At 48.6% G+C, this 20,000-nt stretch overlaps 1 protein-coding gene across 7 annotated transcripts in view; it reads left to right on the top strand.

Moving 5' to 3' along the window:
* Positions 1-20,000, top strand: part of LOC125036318 (pumilio homolog 2-like) — a 190,417-nt gene that overhangs the window by 58,647 nt on the left and 111,770 nt on the right. For 4 of the 7 annotated variants that reach the window (XM_047628811.1, XM_047628814.1, XM_047628810.1 and 1 more), the window contains exon 2: positions 1,968-1,994. The exons of the other annotated variants lie outside the window; for them this stretch is intronic. In XM_047628811.1, coding sequence (XP_047484767.1) covers positions 1,968-1,994 — 27 coding nt within the window. The remainder of the gene's footprint in view (positions 1-1,967; positions 1,995-20,000) is intronic. 7 annotated transcript variants of the gene reach the window in all.

Here is a 20,000-nt window from a genome sequence, read left to right as displayed (position 1 = left end):
TAAGTAAACACCCAACAGAAAGGAACTTGCAGGTGAACAGATGTGCGCTGTGCGTGTCCCGCAGGTGCTCTTGTCTAAAACACTTGGGATCGCCGGAGTCTATGATTAGCCTGCTGAGCTTCGGTTTTTTTACACATCAGTTCTTTCCACGCCGGCCGGACTAGCGCAGCATAAAGCGCCTCTTTCTATGGTCGCTGAAGGTCTTCTGTAGAGGGTTGCTTGTAGCAGCAAGTAAGAGTGGGAGGGGCAACCTGCTTGTTAAACTTGTTGCTCAAGTTGACCCATTGAACTTTGTTGGAGTATCATATGCACGTCCGTTATCGCGAAGAATCAAACTATCCATTGGTTAGGAACTCATTTATATATATATATTTTTTTTGTATTTATCATAGCCTCCATTACTACTATGCTTCCTTCATTTTGTTATTGATCACATTATATTGAACAGACATGAATCATGGTCGTAGTAAGTCTGTGGGGTATATGGTTTTGTTAATTTTGGATACGTGGTGGGGGGGGGGGGGGTGAGTGAGCTCTCATGCTTCTCTCCCTTGCATTTCCTATCTCCTTCGACCGTTAATCTTTCATAATTCTTTAATCACCCCCCTCTCCCCCACCTCTCTCTCTCTCTCTCTCTCTCTCTCTCTCTCTCTCTCTCTCTCTCTCTCTCTCTCTCTCTCTCTCTCTCTCTTTCTCTCTTTCTCTCTCTTTCTCTCTTTCTCTCGTTCTCTCCCCCTGCCTCTCTCCCTTTCCTTTTTCTCTGTTCTCTATTCCATCTCAACGCCCTTTCTTCATTCCCTTTCTCCCTATCGTTTACAATCCTTCCCTCCACTAGCCCCCCCCCCCCCATTCTGTAGTGTTTCCCTTCTTCGCTCTTCTCCCTCTTCTCACGTTATTCCTATGATGTATTTTTGCTTCGATGGTTGTTTGTAGTAGCACGTGATTTTTTGGTTCTGAATGCTGGGAATGTGTGCGTTAAGAGAGGGTCACAGCTGGCACTGTGAGTCACGTGGGCGGATGGCACTGCTTGGCATCCTTCGTACCGGCTCGGTGCCTCAAGGGAACGAAATGTGTTTGTTTCGGGCCTTCCGCTCCCTCTCCATCTCTTCTTTTTATTTCTTTCCGGCTTCCCCTGTCCCGCTTCCCCTTTATCCTCCCCTCCCATTCCGTTCGACGATTTGCTCGTTTTTCTTTTTCATTTCCTTTTCCTTGTTGTGCCGATACACTTTTTCTCAATCTTCTTATTCTACGATGCAGGCATTTTCTTCTTTGTTCATTATTCTTACCGTTACTCTCCCTCCCCCCCTCGCCATCTCCTCCACTTCCCTGTCTCCCCCCCCCCCCCCCTGTACGTTTACATGTCTGCCAATAGCTAGTTTGATTTTACTAGTTAATTGATATCGACAAGTTTCCGCAAGTGTCTCTTAAATGACAGTTGGCTGGTTGGCAGCATATTTAGCTGGGTTGTTAAAAGCCTGTGGATTTTTACCTATTCTTCAGTCTCAAAATTTTCACGTTTAGCACTTATTCCTGCTGTCTTGGCCCTCGCCTGTTTATTTTTCTCTTCCTTTAGCCCCCTTTCTCACCTGTGTGCTCCATGTACACCGCCTATCCCATCTCGACTACTTTTCCTTTTTATTACACATTTCTTCCTTGGACTACACAGGTGCCGTTAAATTTATAAAACTGTATCCGCGATGACTGTGTACACCCTTTCCGTGTGTGTCGCGCGGCCTTAGAGCATTTTTTCCGGCCCAGTCTAGTGTAACATTAACATGTGCATAATAGCGTTTGTAACGCTTATGTCACTTATGGGGAGGGCTTTCTCCTCTTCCAAATTTATATATTAAGAACTACGTATATATATTTTTTTTTTTTTTTTTTTTTTTTTTTTTTTTTTTTTTTGATGATTGATATGTGATTTGTGTACTTGCTTATTATACAACGTGTTTTCTTTTTCTTTTCAGGTGAGTGCAGCGTGGAGCTCTTTTGCCGTAAGCTAAGTTTACTTATGTTAAGTATTTCGTATTAGTTTAGAAGGCTGCTGGTAGAAGTAGATAGAAGATAAAGGATACGTGTGAGTTCAGAGTTGTGCACTGGGATGGAAGCGCGCATGCCGATGTTGGTTTCTGCTCGTGCACATACACGCCACGTCGCGCACGGGTGGAAAGCGTTGCGGCGATGCAGTGCTGGCATCGTGTGAAATATGGGAGGGGGAAACAGACTGGATAGTACATTATGTATGCTCACCCATTATCCCCACGTCCAAAGCTTCCCCTTGTTGACAGCTTTTGGCCCTCTCGCATAGGAACAACCCCTTTCCCCTCGGTTAGTTTCCCTGCTGGTTTCCCCATGCCGTTAGGGTTTTCCCCCTTTCCCCATTGTCGTTATTTGCTTCTCGCCTTAGTTTGCATTTCTCCTCCCTCCCCCTCTGCATCCTCTTTTCTTTCTTTTCCTCCGCCTACTTCACCACCTCCTCCCCCTCCCTCTCCGCCTCCCCCTCCCCCTCCCCCTCCTCCTCCTCCTCCTCCTCCTCCTCCTCCTCCTCCTCCTCCTCCTCCTCCTCCTCCTCCTCCTCCTCCTCCTCCTCCTCACCACCTCCTCCTATCCCCCCTCTTCCAATTTTGATGGATTTTCCCTTCGTTTTATACATCGCACGAACAAGTCCCTCCTATCGAGTTGGTAGTAGCAGTCCTCTCCCCGCGTTCCCGCCAATAGTCTCCCCTCTTCGCCCCTCGCTCTCTGTCTAGCTTTGCCTTCCCGCCCTAGCTGGCTTGGACTCGCCCGTGTTCCGCGTTTACTCTCACTGTCCCTTCAACTTTATTAGTGAGCATTCTCCCTCCACAACACTGATGGCGAGCGCCGTCTCTCCCTCCTCCTAACCCTCCGTGAGTATACACCCTTAGCAACTAGCATTCCTCACCATCCCTGGCGCGTGTTGGCCTTTCACTCGGGCTGTTTACTAGGCCTATGTCGAAAAAGGCTTCCTTGGCGTTAGACAGTAGCCCTTTGGTGGCAACTGCGTCTCTACAGCCCAGTCTTCCCTACCCCCTTTGGCTACCAACCCATCATCATCACAATGTATGGCCACACATCGGCAACTGCTCTCGGGTCGGTTCACCTCCACAGTCCCACTCCAGGATAAATAATCGAGTTACTCGTACGTCTGGGTTCTCGTTGCCCGTCTTCTTTGGTCCTCATCAGCATCCACGCTGCCCCCCCTTCCCCATGCTGTGCTGGCGCGCTCGTCGAATGCTTTGCTCGAATCGGTCTTTGGGGCTCTCTTGATCCACGGCGCAGTCCCCGGCCTAGGCTAGGAGTTTGCGGATAAAAATATCTACCTTCAGACAGAAAAAGATCAGCAGACAGACGTACACCGACAGTCATACGGTAACACTCGCTGCCCAAGTTTTGTTTATTTCTGACTGTATTCCCAGACTTTTCATATCTCTGACCTCTTGCTTAAACTATCACAGACTTTGCACAACCTCTTCATAATTATGCTCTTGCCATTACTGTCTCAAGTTACAACTTTTGTGGCTTTTTCCCGGGAAATGTACGTATGCTTAGGGATGTAGACGAGAATCCTACCCGCGCCGCACTCCTCCCTTTCTTTTCTTTGGCCCTTGCTTTGTTCCTGCCACCTGCTGCCCCCTCGCTCGCCTAGCCTTTTAGCTATGTCTGTACCTGGCTTACCCCCTCCCCCTCCGCTCTTCGCCTGCTTCAGTACCGCCCTTGGCTCTCTTTCTCATCTGTGTCGTCTTTCTCGTCGGTCTCGTCTAAAGCTTGTCATTTCATCAGCAGAAATATCCTTCTTTTTTTTTTTACATTTAAATTCTTAATTTTTATATAATCGCATTGCCATACCCTAGTGAGATTCTGTCAACATAGAAATTATCATTCTTTCATAGTCTTGACCATTCGTTCGTTCCTTCCGATTCTCACCATGCCTATCCTGGTTCATCATTCTTTGTTATTCCAAGGAAAGACGCAATTTTGGGTGCAATGTATTTATTGCGTGGTTTATATTGTCAGAGGGAGTGACTGAGGTGGGTGTATGTGTGACAGATAGATAAAGATCGTTACTTAGAGATAGAGTCCAGCAGACATGAAAACAGATGGACGGGGTCGAAGTGCGACTACAAGTAGCTGGAAGCGTGAGCGATAGCAGGGTACTCCTGAGGGAGGCGCGACAGGGAAGTGGTGATGGGAGTATCGATTTTCTTGTGGGTTCCCCCTGGCTGGAAGCTCTCACGGGCGGACGGGCGGGCGGGCGGGCGTCGCCGCCGATGGAGGCAGTTTAGTATGAGTACCGCATCCCCTTTGCCTATCTTCGAAATTAACCCTGTTTGTGTTCTGTAACACATTCTGCCCCTCTTCGTAACCCTCCATTCATTGCTTTCCTTATATTGTTTTACATTCCTAATTTCTTCTCTCACTTCTTTACCCTGATCGCGTTAGTGTTACAGATCCCCGGGATTATTATATCAGACGCTGATTAAAGTGGCCTAACTGATTTATGAAAGTTTGCCTAATAGTTTCCGGATCGACAGGGAGCCTCTATATACGTGCGAGTGCGTGAGTAAGCGCCAGCGAGAGAGCGACTCTCGCATGGGAGGAAAGTCCGTGAGGAGCTACACCATGCGAGGGGGACGTCAGCGGGACGTGATTTCGCGGCGGACCGGGCGACCAGCGTGACGGAGTGCGGGGGAGGGGGAGGGAGGGACGGACGGAGGGACGGACGGAGGGAAGGATGTGGTGAGTCCGTTGGATGCTGTCTGGCGAGGAGTCGGGCGAAGTGGCGCTCAGATCCGGCATGCGGCAGTTTCCTGTGGCAAAGCGGTAGAGATGGGAGCGAGTGGAGGGAAGGGAGGGGGTGGAGGATGATAGGGTGACGTCACAGTCCTTATAAAGTGACACAGCCCTCCCGAGAACCAGTCTTGAGTGACGCCAGCTCATGGTTGTGCCTTTGCCTGCTTATTCTTTTTCTCCTCCTCCTATGTCCATTTTCCTGCTTGCCTGCTAGGCCTATCTTAACAGCCGAACCATGATGGTGTTGATCCCTTCGCGCGCTTGCCTAAAGGTGAGAACTTGAACGCGAGGATTCTTACCGGCGGACTCGGGGGGCTGTTACTCATGCGGTACTTGGCGTCTGCTTTGGCTGTGCTTGCCTGCCTTTACCTTTAGAGAACTAAAGTTGGGGGCGGCCGCTGTGGCTGCTAAGACGTCCTGTCAGGGGTGTGTTGATCAGAGCCCCCCTCCTCTTTGTTTGTTTGTTTGTTTCTTTCTTTCTGTTTCTTTCCTCGCACTCTCCCTATTCTCCTCTCTTCCTCTCTATCCCTCCCTCTCCCTCTCCCTCTCCCTCTCCCTCTCCCTCTCCCTCTCCCTCTCCCTCTCCCTCTCCCTCTCCCTCTCCTTCTCCTTCCCCTTCCCCTGTCCTTATCCTTACCATCCCTCACAGTCAGAATAATATATGTGTGTGTGTGTGTGTGTGTGTGTGTGTGTATATATCTGTATCTGTATCTGTATCTGTATCTGTATCTGTATCCGTAGTTGTATTTATATATATTTATATATTTGTTTGTATTTATATATTTATTCTTGTATATATATTTATATTTATATATTTATATGTTTGTAGTTATATATTTATACATATATATAGTATATATATTATGATATATATATTATGATATATATATTATAAGTATAAATATAGAAATTCAAACATATATAAATATATAAATATAAATATAAATACAACTATAAATACACACTATACATGTGTGTGTGTATTCTCTCAGACAAGGGCTTTTAATATCTTATATGTTTATAAACTTTACTGACTTAAGATTGGCACTAAATGTGTTAGCAACATTTGAGAGTAAACGAACAAAACGAGGATGATGTAATTCTGATAAGACTAGGATAATATGGAAATCATCGAGTAACATTGTCATGGATGGGAGAAGACGTGGGATGAGTCCCTCTGTTGTGGTTGACGCCGTGGCCCGGTTACCGCCGCCGCCGCCGCCACCACCTCCACCCACACCCGCGACACTGCGCCTCTTGCCTTTATTAGTGCCACTTTATCCCTACGCTCTTCGCAGTGGAGTAACTGCTCTCTGTCGTGCTTGTGCAGGAGCCCCGAACAAGTTCCGTTTCTTTTAGAAGTGTTCCTTAACAGGTCTGACTTGTTGAGACAAATGCATGTGACCTTTCCCACACCCATTAGCAGTTAAAATGTATTTAATTTCCCCCTTCTTGGCTTGGAGGAGGAGTGCCTCGACGACCGCCTCGCTCCCTAGCTCTTATGCATTCACCCCTGTTGGGGCGCCTTGGAAATCTATAGCGGGCGAACGCGGTGTGGCGTTGGAGTCTCCGTCAGCAGTGTAGTGTTTTTGTTGTTGATTGCATATTGAATGTTATCTCTGTTGTTTTTGATAGGACTGATATTCACTACACCAGACCTGTCCAATCTGCCAATTTCTAAATTAAGAGCCGAGATATTTAGCTGTCAAACAAGGTCATCTTGGTGCCACATCCAGAGCGTTATCTTTTAATTAACGCGTGGAGGTATTCGTTGCTGTAGGTGAATAATGTTAACCTTTGTTATTAACAGGCCGATTGGTTCTTTGTATGGATAGTAAGGATTAGTTACCGGAACCAATTGCAAGCTGTGATACGGGTCGAAGTACCTCGTAAATGTACAGGGTCCACGGCAGAAGACTTTGCGATTGTGCTTATCACGATGGGATTGTTCTCGAATCTTGGTGTGGACGCGGGTAACCGGCAAGTTATTAGATGAAGGATTCTAAAAATGGTACTTTTATTTAGCTAGGTACTTTTGCTTTCCACGGGAAGCTGTTATGATGGCTTGGAGTAAACACAGTGCGTAGCAGTGAACTGTCAATATTAATGTGAGTACAAAAATGTTAATAAGTGTGAGGTGTAGAGAGGAAATGATGGGATATGTTATGTTCCTTTTTACTTTCCCCTTTTTTTTTTTTTTTTTTTACCATACGACATAGAGTTCTGGTGACTGCCTTTGAACTGTACTTGCGACAAGAGTCAGGTGGGGAAGTTTTGGGATTAGTCGGTGTGTTTGGTGTGTGTGTGTGTGTGTGTGTGTGTGTGTGTGTGTGTGTGTGTGTGTGTGTGTGTGTGTGTGTGTGTGTGTGAGGGGGGGGGGGGGGCCTTGTCGAGCAGATGACCACTTTGCTAAGACCTCGCACAGCCTTTCTACGTGTTTTGCCTCCTGCTCGCCTCTCCTATCATTTCCCCTCCCCTCCCCAACCCTGCCTCATCTGCATAAACAGATAAACGTGGAAAGAGATGAATTACGGGTTTGGTAATCGCTCTGTTCATACAGGAAGCAAACCCGATTAGAAGCTGCTCGTTGAGGGAGTAACGGAGACCAGAACAGCGACTGCTGTTGGTGAAAGCGACCAGAAAGTGGTGTAAAAAGGACAGTGAGGGTTACAGCAGCATGACAGCAGCGGCCTGGAGGAGGAGTCCAGGGAGTGTGTGTTTGGGGTGGGGGTCGAGGGCATCGGCATCCAGGTGTGAATGCCGTGAGGCATGAAGTTAATGGTACTCGCCGGGCAGATAAAACCGAGAAAAAGTGTTCAGGTAAGAGTTCGCGGGCGAGAGTGGCTGTGACGGCACTTGTAGGGAAATTGTCATCTTGTCAAAATGTGAAGTGACCAGAACAGTTTTTTTGAAGGTTTCTTTTCCCCTTCATTCCGGGATGAATTGATGTATTGCCATGCTGGAAGTTTTCTTGTTTTCGATTTGTTAAGGCTTGAGAGAAGGGAACCCACTCTGGCTTGAGAGACCAACAGAATCCAGCGAAGAAAGACGAGCAAGGGGAGGGCGGCAAGCGGGATGCACGAAGGGGCAATTGGACGATGGATGGGTCTAGGGGAGAAGACTAAGAGGAGGAAGGGAGTGAGATTTCAGGGTAATAATCTCATGAAAGAGGTGGAGGGGAGGGGAGCAAAGGACGCACTAACACGAAGCAAAAGGACGTGGGTATGTGTGGGATGGAGAGAAAGGAGAGGCAGGCTCCTCTGTGGGCGGGGGAGGAAGCCTGTGTTACAGCGGAGGGGGACGAGAATAACCATCTTCACAGAAGGAAAGACAAGCTCGTCATAAAGAGTCGGGAGCCAGATGAACCGATCCCAAACCTCGTCTAATTGGGAGCAATTTGTTTTTGAATGTCCAGCCATGTGCGAAACGGGCGGAATGAGAGACAAGCCCCGATAGGAAAGCGGAGAGCTGCAATTAAAAAAGTTTGAGGTGGCGCGGAGGGAGGGAGGGAGGAAGGGCGGCGGCGGCGGCGAAAGACCACCAGTCATCTACCAAGGCAAAGGATAAGGATGAGCAAGAGGTCGAGAAGGGTATGAGGTAGTGGTCCACTAATGGAAAGGTGAATGGCGGGGTAGTGAACCATTGCGGTGTCGGCAGGGAGGGTAGGACGTGGCGAGGGTGAGAAACAAAGACAGCAGGACCGGCAGCCGTATCAAGTGAAACAACCTCCCGCTCCTCACGCACTCTCGCCGGGGGAGGAGGGCGCGCTAAGGGGGTTCCGTCAGGACGCCGCCGTTTGCTGCTATCTCGAGTTTTGATGCGCTGAATAACAGGGCAGTCATGAGTGTTGGGGGGGGGGGGGGAGAGAAAGAGAAAGAGAAAGAGAAAGAGAAAGAGAAAGAGAAAGAGAAGGGGGAAGGAGAAAGAGAGGGGGGGAAAGGAGAGAGAGAGGGGGGGAAGGAGAGGAGAGAGAGAGAGAGGGTGGAGAGAGAGAGAGAGAGAGAGAGAGAGAGAGAGAGAGAGAGAGAGGGGGGGGTTGGAGAGAGAGAGAGAGGGGGGGTGGAGAGAGAGAGAGAGGGGGGGTGGAGAGAGAGAAGAGAGAGAGAGAGAGAGGTGGGAAGAGAGGAGAAGAGAGAGGGGGGTGGAGAAGAGAGAAAAGAGAAGGGGGTGGAGAGAGAGGAGAGAGAGAGAGAGGGGGTGGAGAGAGAGAGAGAGAGAAGAAGGGGGTGGAGAGAAGAGAGAGAGAGAAGGGGGGAGGAAAAGGAGAGAGAAGAGAGGGGGTGGAGAGAGAGAGAGAGAAAAGAGAGAGAGAGAAGAGAGAGAGAGGAGAGGAGAGAAGAGAGAGACCCCTAAAAAAATACACATTTTCCCACTCAGCTCGGCCAGCATGTATTGGCCGTTCTTTGGTTTCCCTCGATGTCAACCCCCCCCCAGGAAAACCCCCCGAAACCCCCACAATGCGGGCGGGTAATGCAGCTTTTGAAGTGGTGATGTAGTCTTCAGGAGACGATGAGTTCAAATAACAATGCCCGAGTTGAGCACCTTCTCCTGACCTCCCGGGCCATCGTTGCAGCTGTCGATTCTGCGTGTTCCTGCCCTTCCTGCTGGGGGGTGTCTCCGACCTGAAGCAGAAGGGCTGCCTTATACATCGCCATTCCCTACGGTATCAGATGTACGGGCAAGTCTTGTAAAACCCCCCCCCCCCACCTCTCTCTCTCTCCCTCTCTCCTTCTCTCCCTCTCTCCCTCCCTCCCTCACTCCGTCCCTCCCCTTTCCCTACTCCGCCCTCCTCCCTCCCTCCCCCTCCTCCCCTCCCTTTCCCTCCCCCCTCCCTCCTCCCTCCCTACCTCCTCCCCCCTCCCTCACTCCCGTTCCCCCCCTCCCTCCTCCCCCCCCCTCCCACCCTCCCCCCTCTCTTCTCTCTCTCTTCCTCCTCTCTCTTTTCTCTCTCTTCTCCTCTCTTTCTCTCTCTCTCTCCCTCTAACCTTCCCCTCCCTCTCCCCCCCCCTCCCCTCCCCCCCTTCTTTCGCTTTCTCATTCTCAACCCCCCCCTTTCCCCCCCCCTCTAACTGCCCTTTCCCCCCAGTCTCTCTTGCCCCTAAACCCTCCCACTCTCCTGTTCCCCCCCGTTCTGCCTCTTCTACCTCCCCCTCCTCCCTCACCCCAACCACTTCCCCCCCGCTCCCAATAGGGTGCATTCCCCAACTTGCCATGCTGTCTCCTCACGCTTAGTGTTACGCTGATCTTTAGACAACATATGAAGTTTCACTTTATGCAGATACGAACGAGGTGTGATGTCACAGTCGGTGGCATGCCTTGTGAATTAAAGAGCAGATGAGCGGTACGGGAAATCGAGACTCGTCGGGTCTGTAATCTGGCGAAGGCTGGCAACTGTGTGGTGTGTTTATGCTAGCAGGCTTGCCAACCGTCTGTCACGCGGTACTCTCGACCTGTGCTGACTCACACGCTCTCTAGACTAGTCTCATACATAGCCCAGCAGCACCTCCACCACGTTGCGTTTTCTCTGGTCTCCCACTCGTTGTAATCGCGTGTTGTGCTTACATTTCTTACATCCGTAATGCCACGTGATATTTTTTTTTTTTTTGTGTGTGTGTGTGTGTGTGTGTCTGTCTGTCTGTCTGTCTGTCTGTCTGTCTCTCTCGTCTATGTCTATCTGTGTGTGTGTGTGTGTCGCACATTTTGTTTTTGTTTGTATAGTTACTTGTCGCACTAATACGAGGGGTTTTTTTGATAAACCCATTTAAATTTTAGGTATGGAAAATTAGACATTTTTTGTAAGGGTTGTCGGTATAGGGCTCTTGTTAGCCTTCTTGGGGGAGACCGAGGGGGGTAAGAGGGGCTATATATATGTGGCTATGGTAGTTTTCGTGGTTAAAATAACTATCCTGTTGCCTTATTTGGGGACCATGCTGTAATAATTGTCATTCTTCGTGATTGATGGTATAAGGAATCTGTTCTTCGCGCAGGATTTTAGAATTCTATTTATGTCATTGGTAGTCTGTCTAATTAGTTTACGCGTTTAACATCGCTGACTTGCTAATACTATGAAGACGTCGCAAAATATCATGTCATGGAAGTTGCTGTCGAACGAATCCACCGCGAGTTTTTAGAAGTAAGACTACAACCTTGATTGAGCTGTCGGAGAGAGAGAGAGGGGCAGCATTGGTGTATGGAAATGTAGAGGGAGGTTGGGAGAGGGCATGTGCGTATATGTAAGGAGGGAGGCGTATGGGCCTATACAGGGGGAGACGGACCGCCAGGGACAGACAAAGGGGGGGGAAAAGGGGTATTGGGTTGTGCCGTGTGCGTGTGTTGGTGTGTGTGTGTTTTATAGTAGGTATGTATGTTTGTATGGTAATGGTGTGTGTTGTGTGTGTTTTGTGTGTATATAAATTTTAATATATATATATATAAATTTAAATTTATAATTATATAATATATAAGAGAGAGAGAGAGAGAGAGAGAGAGAGAGAGAGAGAGAGAGATAAGAGAGAGAGAGAGGGGAGAGAGAGAGTGAGAGAGAGAGAGAGAGAGTGGGGGGTATACGCATTTACAGGGAGGGAGGGAACGTGTATGGGCATAAGGGAGCGTGCCAGAACGGAGTGGTCTCGATTAAACAGACGGCCAAGAATTCGTCAGGAGTAATGCGGAAGGTCATGACGCCACCGCCTTGAGGGTGCCACCATCACTAACAACGGTTTTATTGATCAGAATAAGCTCCAGCCTCTCTTGTTCTGGCTGGTGCAGATGCCAATACTACTTTTTGTGCCTCTTGTGGTCTGTCTGTCTGTAAGTCTGTCCGATGCTATTGCTATAATTTGCGGTGTTGGTGTTGATTTTATTTCCAGTCTTGTAGGGTTAGTAAGCATTTAATGGGCATTAGATAAAAAAAAAAAAAAAAAAAAAAATAGTGCAAGTGATTGGTATAGTAAATTGATGTACTTTTGCAACCTTAGTCATGTTGACATCTCACGACGGCCAGTAATCTCCCAAGGCAACACGATCCTCACTGCTGCCCCTTTCCTGCTCCTGCCAAGGGTGGACTGTGGGGAGGGATCCACTGAATCTGGCTGTCGCTTTTTACTGGCACACTCACCGTGACTGTAATTAATCTTGGTTCTTATTTGATCACGTCTTAGCACGCGTCACAGCGGAAATGGCAGATTTGTTCAGATCCTCCAAGCTGAATTGATGTAAATTGGTGGATTTTTAACCGTCGTTTGTCCTTGGGAGTTATTTGCTTATTTTGTCGGAGATCCTATGATTCTCAACGTTCAGATATTTTATTGGTTATAATTTTTCACAGTATAAACGAGGAAAAAAAAAAAAAAAAAAAAAAAGAATAAGGGATGGATACCAAATAATTACAGCTACACGAACATCCATTGGAGAAGTAGAGTTTGGACTAAACACATCTATCATCCATTTATGTTCCTGACAGATTACTCCTAACATACCAATATACGAGGCGTCGAGTGCATGCCAACAAGTGCCGTTAAGCGAATATAATATGCTTATTGAACTAGCCGTGAGGGGGACCTTTATTACGCAGCCCGTCGCTAAATCGTCCTTTTAATGCTGACCGTGAGTGTCTGGTTGACCCGCATATTGTATGTCGCGGATCTTCGTTGATGTCCCAAGATACGGCATGCACCAGGGTATAGGTGACGGACCGCTGCCACCTGTGTGGTAGGGGTTGAAGGGGAAGAGGTTTGGTATCCATCATCTTCTTCCCTGCGTCTCTTCCTTTTTTCCCTCGGTTCCCCGCATTTGGTTGGGGATGTAGGTGACCCAGATGCAAATGCCCCACATTACGTTTGTTTGGAAAAGGGACCAGAGTGCGGATATGTACTCGGGAATGCAAGGTAGACCAAGAGCCTCTTGTTTTGTATCGTTTGACGAGTTCCATCCTATTACGTGGACAAGATGTATGCACTTAAACGGGCGAGTTTGAGAGTGTACACTCGAACGGGCATGGAGGCGGCGCAGGCACATTCCGAGGGAGGGCCCTCCGGGGGAGGAAACAGGAGGAAAAAAGTACCGGAGTCAGCCCCGGGCCGGGTGACCCCACCCCCAAACCCACCATAAAAATCGTTTCCGCACACCCCCCCGCCCCAAAACCACTCCCCGCCACATCCCCCCGGCCCCCCACCACCCACATTTGGGTTCCAGCCCCCCAAGATACCACGCCCCTCGCTAAAGTTTTCCCATCTCCAAAAGGGTTATTCCCTCCGGGCCGGGGCCACCCTTTCCCCGACCTTTTCTATTTTACGTCAGATTTAAAATCCTGCACATAGAAACCCCACCCCCCCGGGTCTCCTTTGCCCCAAATTACGGGATTTCCCCACTACCCCATTAAAAAAGAAATAACAGACAAACAAAACACCCCCCGACCCTCGAGTGAATCGCTTTGATGACCACAAAATACGCTTTTTCCCAGTCTAATGGGTTTGGATGTTTTCCTTTCCCCTTTTTCCGCCCCACCTATCCAGGGTTTGCCCCCCCCTTTTTTTTTTTGTCAAAAGCCCACACAAAAGCCCAAACCACGATATCCCACGTTGGTAAACCCAGTAAAATGGCCCCAAAACCCCGTTAAAAAACCCCCAACCCTCCCGCCACCAAAAATTCAAAAACCCCCCCCCGGCCCCCCCCCCAACCCTTCCCTCATCCCCCACACCGTACTTTCCCCCTTTGCGCCCCCAATCCTTAGGGGTTATGATTTCACCCCCTTGGCACCTGCCTGACCCCCACCCTTGTTATTACCAAATCCTGTTGATTTTGACGTTATAGGGGAATCTCTTTCATGTACATCCTACTTCTATGGGCTTGTTTATTGTTGCATACTCCTGTCAGATTTTGTTTATGCTCTATCTGGCCTTTTTTGTCCCAAAATTTGCGGGGTATAAATTTTTGTTTGTTTTATTTCGTGTATCTTAAGTTGTTAGCATTATTAAACCCCTAGTCACTGTCAAGTACAGAGGATCCTGGCCATTGTTACTTGTCGTCCATCACCATTAGGACCAGCTGACGATGATTGGGGGCGTTTAACGTCTTGCGCCGCCTCTATCCACAGCTCATCTTGGGAGGTTTCATTCCGTTGCATTTACCTAAAATTACCCCCCTCTTTTTAATGGGGCCCGCGGGTTGCCCATTTTTCTTGATAATCTTTACAGAGCGTCTCCATTTGTTATTCGAAACCCAAAAGGCAAAAAGGAAAATTTTTTTTTCAAAACATGGAAATGCGAACTGAGAGATTTATGTTGGCTTGCGTTAGTGAAAATTAAAAATGGCCGCGTTAGTTTTCGGGGGCCGTTTCCCTTTGACAAGAGCGCCCCTGATCCACTTGGGGAAGTGCAAGAGTAGGCCCCCGCGAAGTCCTGGCCTGAATCGCTGTTCCACAGGGATGACGGATCCTGCTAGGAGGGGGAATTGAACTCTGTAGGATACGTGTCCTTGACTGGAGCAGAGGGGCGCGGCGCGTCGTGTCCGCCCAAGAGGAACCATTTGCCACAAGGACCGGCGGGTGGGCGTCTCGTTGGCCTCTTGGCTTGACACATGTTTAATATAAAGCCAAGGCTGCTTGAGATCACTACTGCGAGTGTGGGAGAGAAAAAGGATACGCGGCGTGCTGTGCCCGGGACCCTCTTTGCCGGGGGGGGGGGGGGGGGGGAGGGCTTTTTTTAAAAGAAGAAAAATTGGGGTTGAAACCGAAAACCCGCTGAAAAGAATGGGGACGTGTAGGTCTGCATTCCAGGGCAAGTGACACCGTGACAGCGACACGTCCGGAAGGTTTTCGCCCTCCAGCCCACGCTTCCTCCCTCGGGCGGCTCCGGCTTCTGCTCGCGCGCCCACCAACCCCCCCCCCCCCCCGCCCTCCTCCTTTCCAGGGCCCCTCCCCCTCTTGTTTTCACATCGTCCCTTTTTCACCAAGGTTTTTTTTCTCCCCTCCATATAACTGAACTCACGACGTCGCAAGTGTGTCCCGATGCTTGTGCCAAGTTTTTTTTAATTTTATCCAAAGAAGAATTAATGGTCGTCTCGTGACCATCGCCATCTGCTCTTAACCACAGCATGTCGAGCGCACCTCACATGCCTCGCCTCAAAACCCTCCTTGATGCGCTTTGCCCTCATCACCACCAAACAGGTAAAACGCATTGCAAAACTATGGGTTTTAGGGTTTTTAACCCAAACACATGTCTATTAGTGATCAAACTGGGAAAATTGGCTATGCGATGCAAATTTTTTCATAAAACGAAAAATAGTGAAAATTTTTCCGATAATCGAGGCGATAGTGAGTTTATGTAAGAGTACGCTACTTTCCCAGGTTATACAAGTGCACATTAGTGTTTTGGGTAATGACTTGAAAGGGTATTTATCAAAAAAAATTTTTTCGTATTTTTCATTCTCGGTAACTTTTTTGCATGTGGACTTTCTATGTGCCCGGTCGCAAAGGGAAAGCGCCCTGCAGCCATGTGGCTTTGGGAAAGTTGGGAGCTCTCTTCAATTTTCAAAATCCCAAAAACATTTGTCACATCGGGCCCAAAAACCCGGCTTTTTGACATGGGGATTTCAAATGCAAAACAGCTTTAAGCTGGGGCCCCATACGAAAATGCTTTTGCTAATGATAAAACAAAATGAGGGGGAAAAAGTTTAAAGACGTGAGTAAAAGAACAGAAGTTTTTAAAATTTTTTCCCCCCTCCCCCAACCCCCCTCTTTCCCCCCCTTACCCCGAACCCCCCCCCCCCTCCCTCCTCCCCCCCCCTCCCCCTCTCCCCCCTTCCCCCCCCCCCCCTCCTCTCCCTCCCCCCCTCCCCCCCCTCTCTCCCCCCTATTCCTCCCCCCCCCCTCCCCCCTCTCTCCCCCCTTTCCCCCCCCCCCTCTCTCAATCCTCCCCCCCTCCTCCCTCCTCCTCCCTCCTCCTTCCCTCCCTCCCCCCCTTTCCCCCCATCTCCCACCCGGGCCCCCTCCTTTCTTTCTTACCCCTTCGCACTCTATCCCTAACCCCCTCCTTTCATAACTCCAGCTCTTGATATATAATTATTTAAGCGTTTCTTTGTATAAGCGTCAGTCAGCATAATCCATTTTTACACCGTCGCGTGAAACAGCCCAGAGGTGGCTGCGTGGTGGAAGAGAGCGTTGTCACGCAGCAGCAGCAGCAACAGCAGTGGCGATGGACGCGAAGGGGTCAGAGAACGCTCAACGTGACTCGTCAAGATGAACCTCTTTTTTCGTGCCCCGCGTGTATGTTCTCTTCGGCGTCGGTGTCTAGATGGAGGAGTTTGGAGGCGTCGGAGGGAGGGATACCCGAGCTTTGGGTGAATTGGTGTGGCTGGGCAGGCGTAGTCACGCTCTGCTGGTTGTGGAGGAGAGTTATTGCCCGAAGCGATCGTGGGGGCGCTGTTGTTGGTAGTGAACCTGCCACGGCTCCACCCACACGTACCATCCTACTCTTCCTCCTGCCCTCCTGCCCGGCCGCCCGGCCGCGTGTGCTCGATCACGACCTCGTGGGGAGCGAGCGAGTTCAGGTCTCACAACAGCAGCAGTTCATCCGTTTCATCTTGACCCTTTTGGAAACTCACTCACTCTCTCCTTCTCCCTCCCTCTCTACCTCCCTCCCTCTCTCCCTCTCTCCTCTCTCTTTCTTTCTTTCTTTCTTTCTCTTTCTCTTTCTTTCTCTTTCTCTTTTTCTCTCTCCCCTCCCTCCCTCCTCCCTCCCTCCCTCCTTTCCTCTCTCTCCTTCTCCTTCTCCTCCTCCTTCTCCTCCTCCTCCTCTCCTCCTTCTCCTCCTCTCCTCCTTGTCCTCCTCTTCCTCCTCCTCCTCCTCCTCCTCCTCCTCCTCCTCCTCCTCCTCCTCCTCCTCCTCCTCCTCCTCCTCCCTCTCCCCTCTCCCCTCTCCCCTCTCCCTCCTACCCTCTTCCTTTCCCTCTCTCCCTTTCCCTCTCTCACTCCCCCCCTCCCCCTCCTTTCTCTCTTTCACTTAACCTATCTGTCTATCCGTTTTGGCTTTTCCATATCCTTTGTACTTTCTTTTTCCTTTCTATTGTTTACTTTGTCATCTTTCTATTTTACATATTTTTTGTCATCCTCCTGTATTTATATTCCTATTACCCAAGTCAACGCCATGTATCTTACGATGCCTTACTGTTGGCTAATTTCCATTCTTTACAGCCTTTATCACTACTGTTAATCGACATTTTCAAGCCTTTTTTCCTGAGCGGCCTTTTGAGCTGACTTGCAACTCGCTCCTCTGCATCTCCAATATTGTTTCCTTAATACATCCTTCCCTCTTCGAAGTGCTGCCACTTTGCCTCTCCATTTCTCTAGCTTTCCGTCTCCTTGCCTGTCATCCTTATCCAGGAAAGGAAGAAAAAGAAAATCTCAAGTTTCGAGAGGCCTTGCGTGCCGGGGTAACATCAGTTGTTGGTAATTAATTGTCCTTTTCTTGGACCTGTTACGAAGCAGTTGTTTATAGCACCTTATCCATCTTCGACAGCTTGCAGGCATTCCTCGGTCGCTCGCTGTTTGTAGAGATGCATTGCGTCGGTCGTTCTTCTTGCCTGCGAGTGACCTCCTCTTCTGTGCTTGACGTTTATCTCGTCTCTAGATTTTGCAGAAAGGCTTGGACGTCTCTTCGGTCAGTCTCGACGAAATTGAAACTGAAACAATCTATTGGGTGTGTGATGTAGAGCTCGACATTTTCACCTCCTCCTCACCCGCACCGGATCTTTACCTCTTTCCCCACCCCTCCTTCCCCCTCTTCCCCTTTCCTCCCTGTTGGCTGGTCCTCCTAAGAACAGGTTTTCTCGAGCTCCAGGTATCTCGATGAGACGATTCTGCTCCGCGAGTGTAAGTAACGGGAGATCCTCTGGAAGGAAAGGGGGGCGGAGTGTGTGCTTTGTGCTTTTGCGTTCTGTTCCTGTCATTGTTATGGAAATTTAAGGGCGGGGCTGCGTTGTCTTTTATTATCCTTGTATGTTTTAATGTTGTAGAATCACTTTTACTGCGATCAGCTTTGTGACGACAATTCAGACAAAATTGTAAAAAGAACCTTGGACCCTAGATTAAGGCAATTATATTTGTTCGGGACTCAAGAGTGGAGAGAACTCGCGAGTCAGCTTCTCTGAATGAACATCACCAATAACAGATAGCAATATTGTTCATCGTAAATAGTCATGACTTGCAAGATTTATGGGAGCCTACGAAATGAAGAAGTGTTGAAATAGTCGGTGGAGAACAGTGACGAAGGAAGCAAAGATGCACGATGTGGATGCAGGGGTGAGTGGGCAGCGCGGAGGGAGGCAGGTTTAACGGAAAAGTCGGGTATCGGTGGGGAGGAGTGGGGGGGATGGGGCATTGTGGCAGGAATGACTTCAGACCATGCTGGACACTTGCCGTACAAGGGCACAAGGGTACACGGAAAACACTGCGCCAGACCACACTTGTACACATAACGGGAAACGGCTCCATCTTTACGAGTGTCTCTGTAAAAAGGAATACTGTATATTATTATTATTATTTTTTTTTTTTTAGATTTTAAATTATTCTTTTTGTACTAATACGTCCGTCTAGGAGAAGGGGAAAAGAATAAACATAGGCTGTTTTATTTGAGTTTATCGCCCAATGTCGGATGACGTCACTCCCGCGGCTGTGGCAGGCGATAGTGACCATGATACGAGTTTTTTTTTCTCTCCTCTTGTGTTGTTTAGCTTTATCTTGTCTAGGATGATCGTGTGTTGGAGATAATTGTTTTGACGGATCAACTTTATGATAACTAATTATAGTCGTGCCTCCCAATGTATTTATCAGGTTTAACATCAGTCCCCGCGCCTTTTTGAATGAAGATAAGTAACTGATAAACGACCGACGATGATTACCAGTTTGATTTTTTGCAACGTAATGAATGTCGATGGATTTTTAATGAACCATCATCGGCATTCTCATTGGCAGTCATCTCATTGTTCCTGGAGTCATGTATCTGTCGTTAATTGCAGTTGTAAAAGAAAAATCTCTGAAGGAAGAAAGTGGCGCTATATATATATATATATATATATATATATATATATATATATATGTTTTTTATCAATTATGTATTTATTTATCAGACGGAAACATCTTATTCCTACTCCTCCCTCCTCCCTGTTTTCTTCCTAGCCCTCTTCGATTTTTCTTCCATACCCTTCTCGTCTTCTCCTTCCTCTTTATTCTCTTCCCGCGAACGACCTTGGATTAAAGACTTTTTCAAAATATGTAGTCGTGAAAATATCTATTCATGGAGGGAAAACAAATTTCGGTTTATGATGAGCGCGGAGCTGAATAATGAAGAGATAAAGGCCGAATAACGCGAGTTGAAATTTGACGAGTCTCCTCCGTGACTGTGGCGGGGAATATGGTTATAAGTTACCTTGGAGATGATGAGACATGTTAATAGCCCAGGGAGGGACTGCGTTCAAGGATCGTAATGCACGTCAGTCATTGTTTCATGATGCTTCTCGTCTTGCTCTTCGATGACTGTCATCCTCATTGTTCTAAGATTTTCCGTTGTTTTCTTTACCTTTTTTCTTTCCTTTTCATCTTAATCCTTTTTCTATTTCCCTTCTTTAACCTACTCCAACTTCCGCTCCGACTCCTACTTGACCTAGTACTTGTTTGTGTGCCCCCAACCTCCGCGAGCTTTGTGGTCACCCGGTAAAATCGCCAGAACATATGCTGCGACATAGCCCCGCGATGATATGTCCTAGATAGATTTCTCTCTCCTTCCCATCCTTCTTTCCTCTTTTCCCATCTCTCTTTCCGTCTTTTTCTTTATTCTTCCACTTGCTGGAACATGGCTTTGGCTGCCTGTTGCAGTGCCGAGGAATGCCTCGAGCATTTTCGAGTTGTTTGAACATGCGTCTAACTGCTTCAAGTGCTGCAGCAGCAGCCACAAGTACCACAGTATGACTCAGCCACTTTGCATGTACTGCAGCGTGGCTCCTTCGGGTCTTCTTGATACACCTTGCACAACAGAGCGCAGCCACGTTCCTCCACTCCGGTCAGGGATTGGCGTCAGGGATTGGCGAAATCCCGCACCAGCACAGGAACTCGCCAGTACATCCTCTCTCGGCTCGGCGCCTGCACTTGTGTGGCTTCCTCGTGCGAACCAAGCTTCTGCTTAGTAGGTTGTCTA

Source organism: Penaeus chinensis, chromosome 21 (genome assembly GCF_019202785.1).
Source record: "Penaeus chinensis breed Huanghai No. 1 chromosome 21, ASM1920278v2, whole genome shotgun sequence".
Lineage (NCBI taxonomy): Eukaryota > Metazoa > Arthropoda > Malacostraca > Decapoda > Penaeidae > Penaeus > Penaeus chinensis.
The sequence above is the reverse complement of the archived record's forward strand: the minus strand, read 5'-3'. Positions and strand labels throughout refer to the sequence as shown.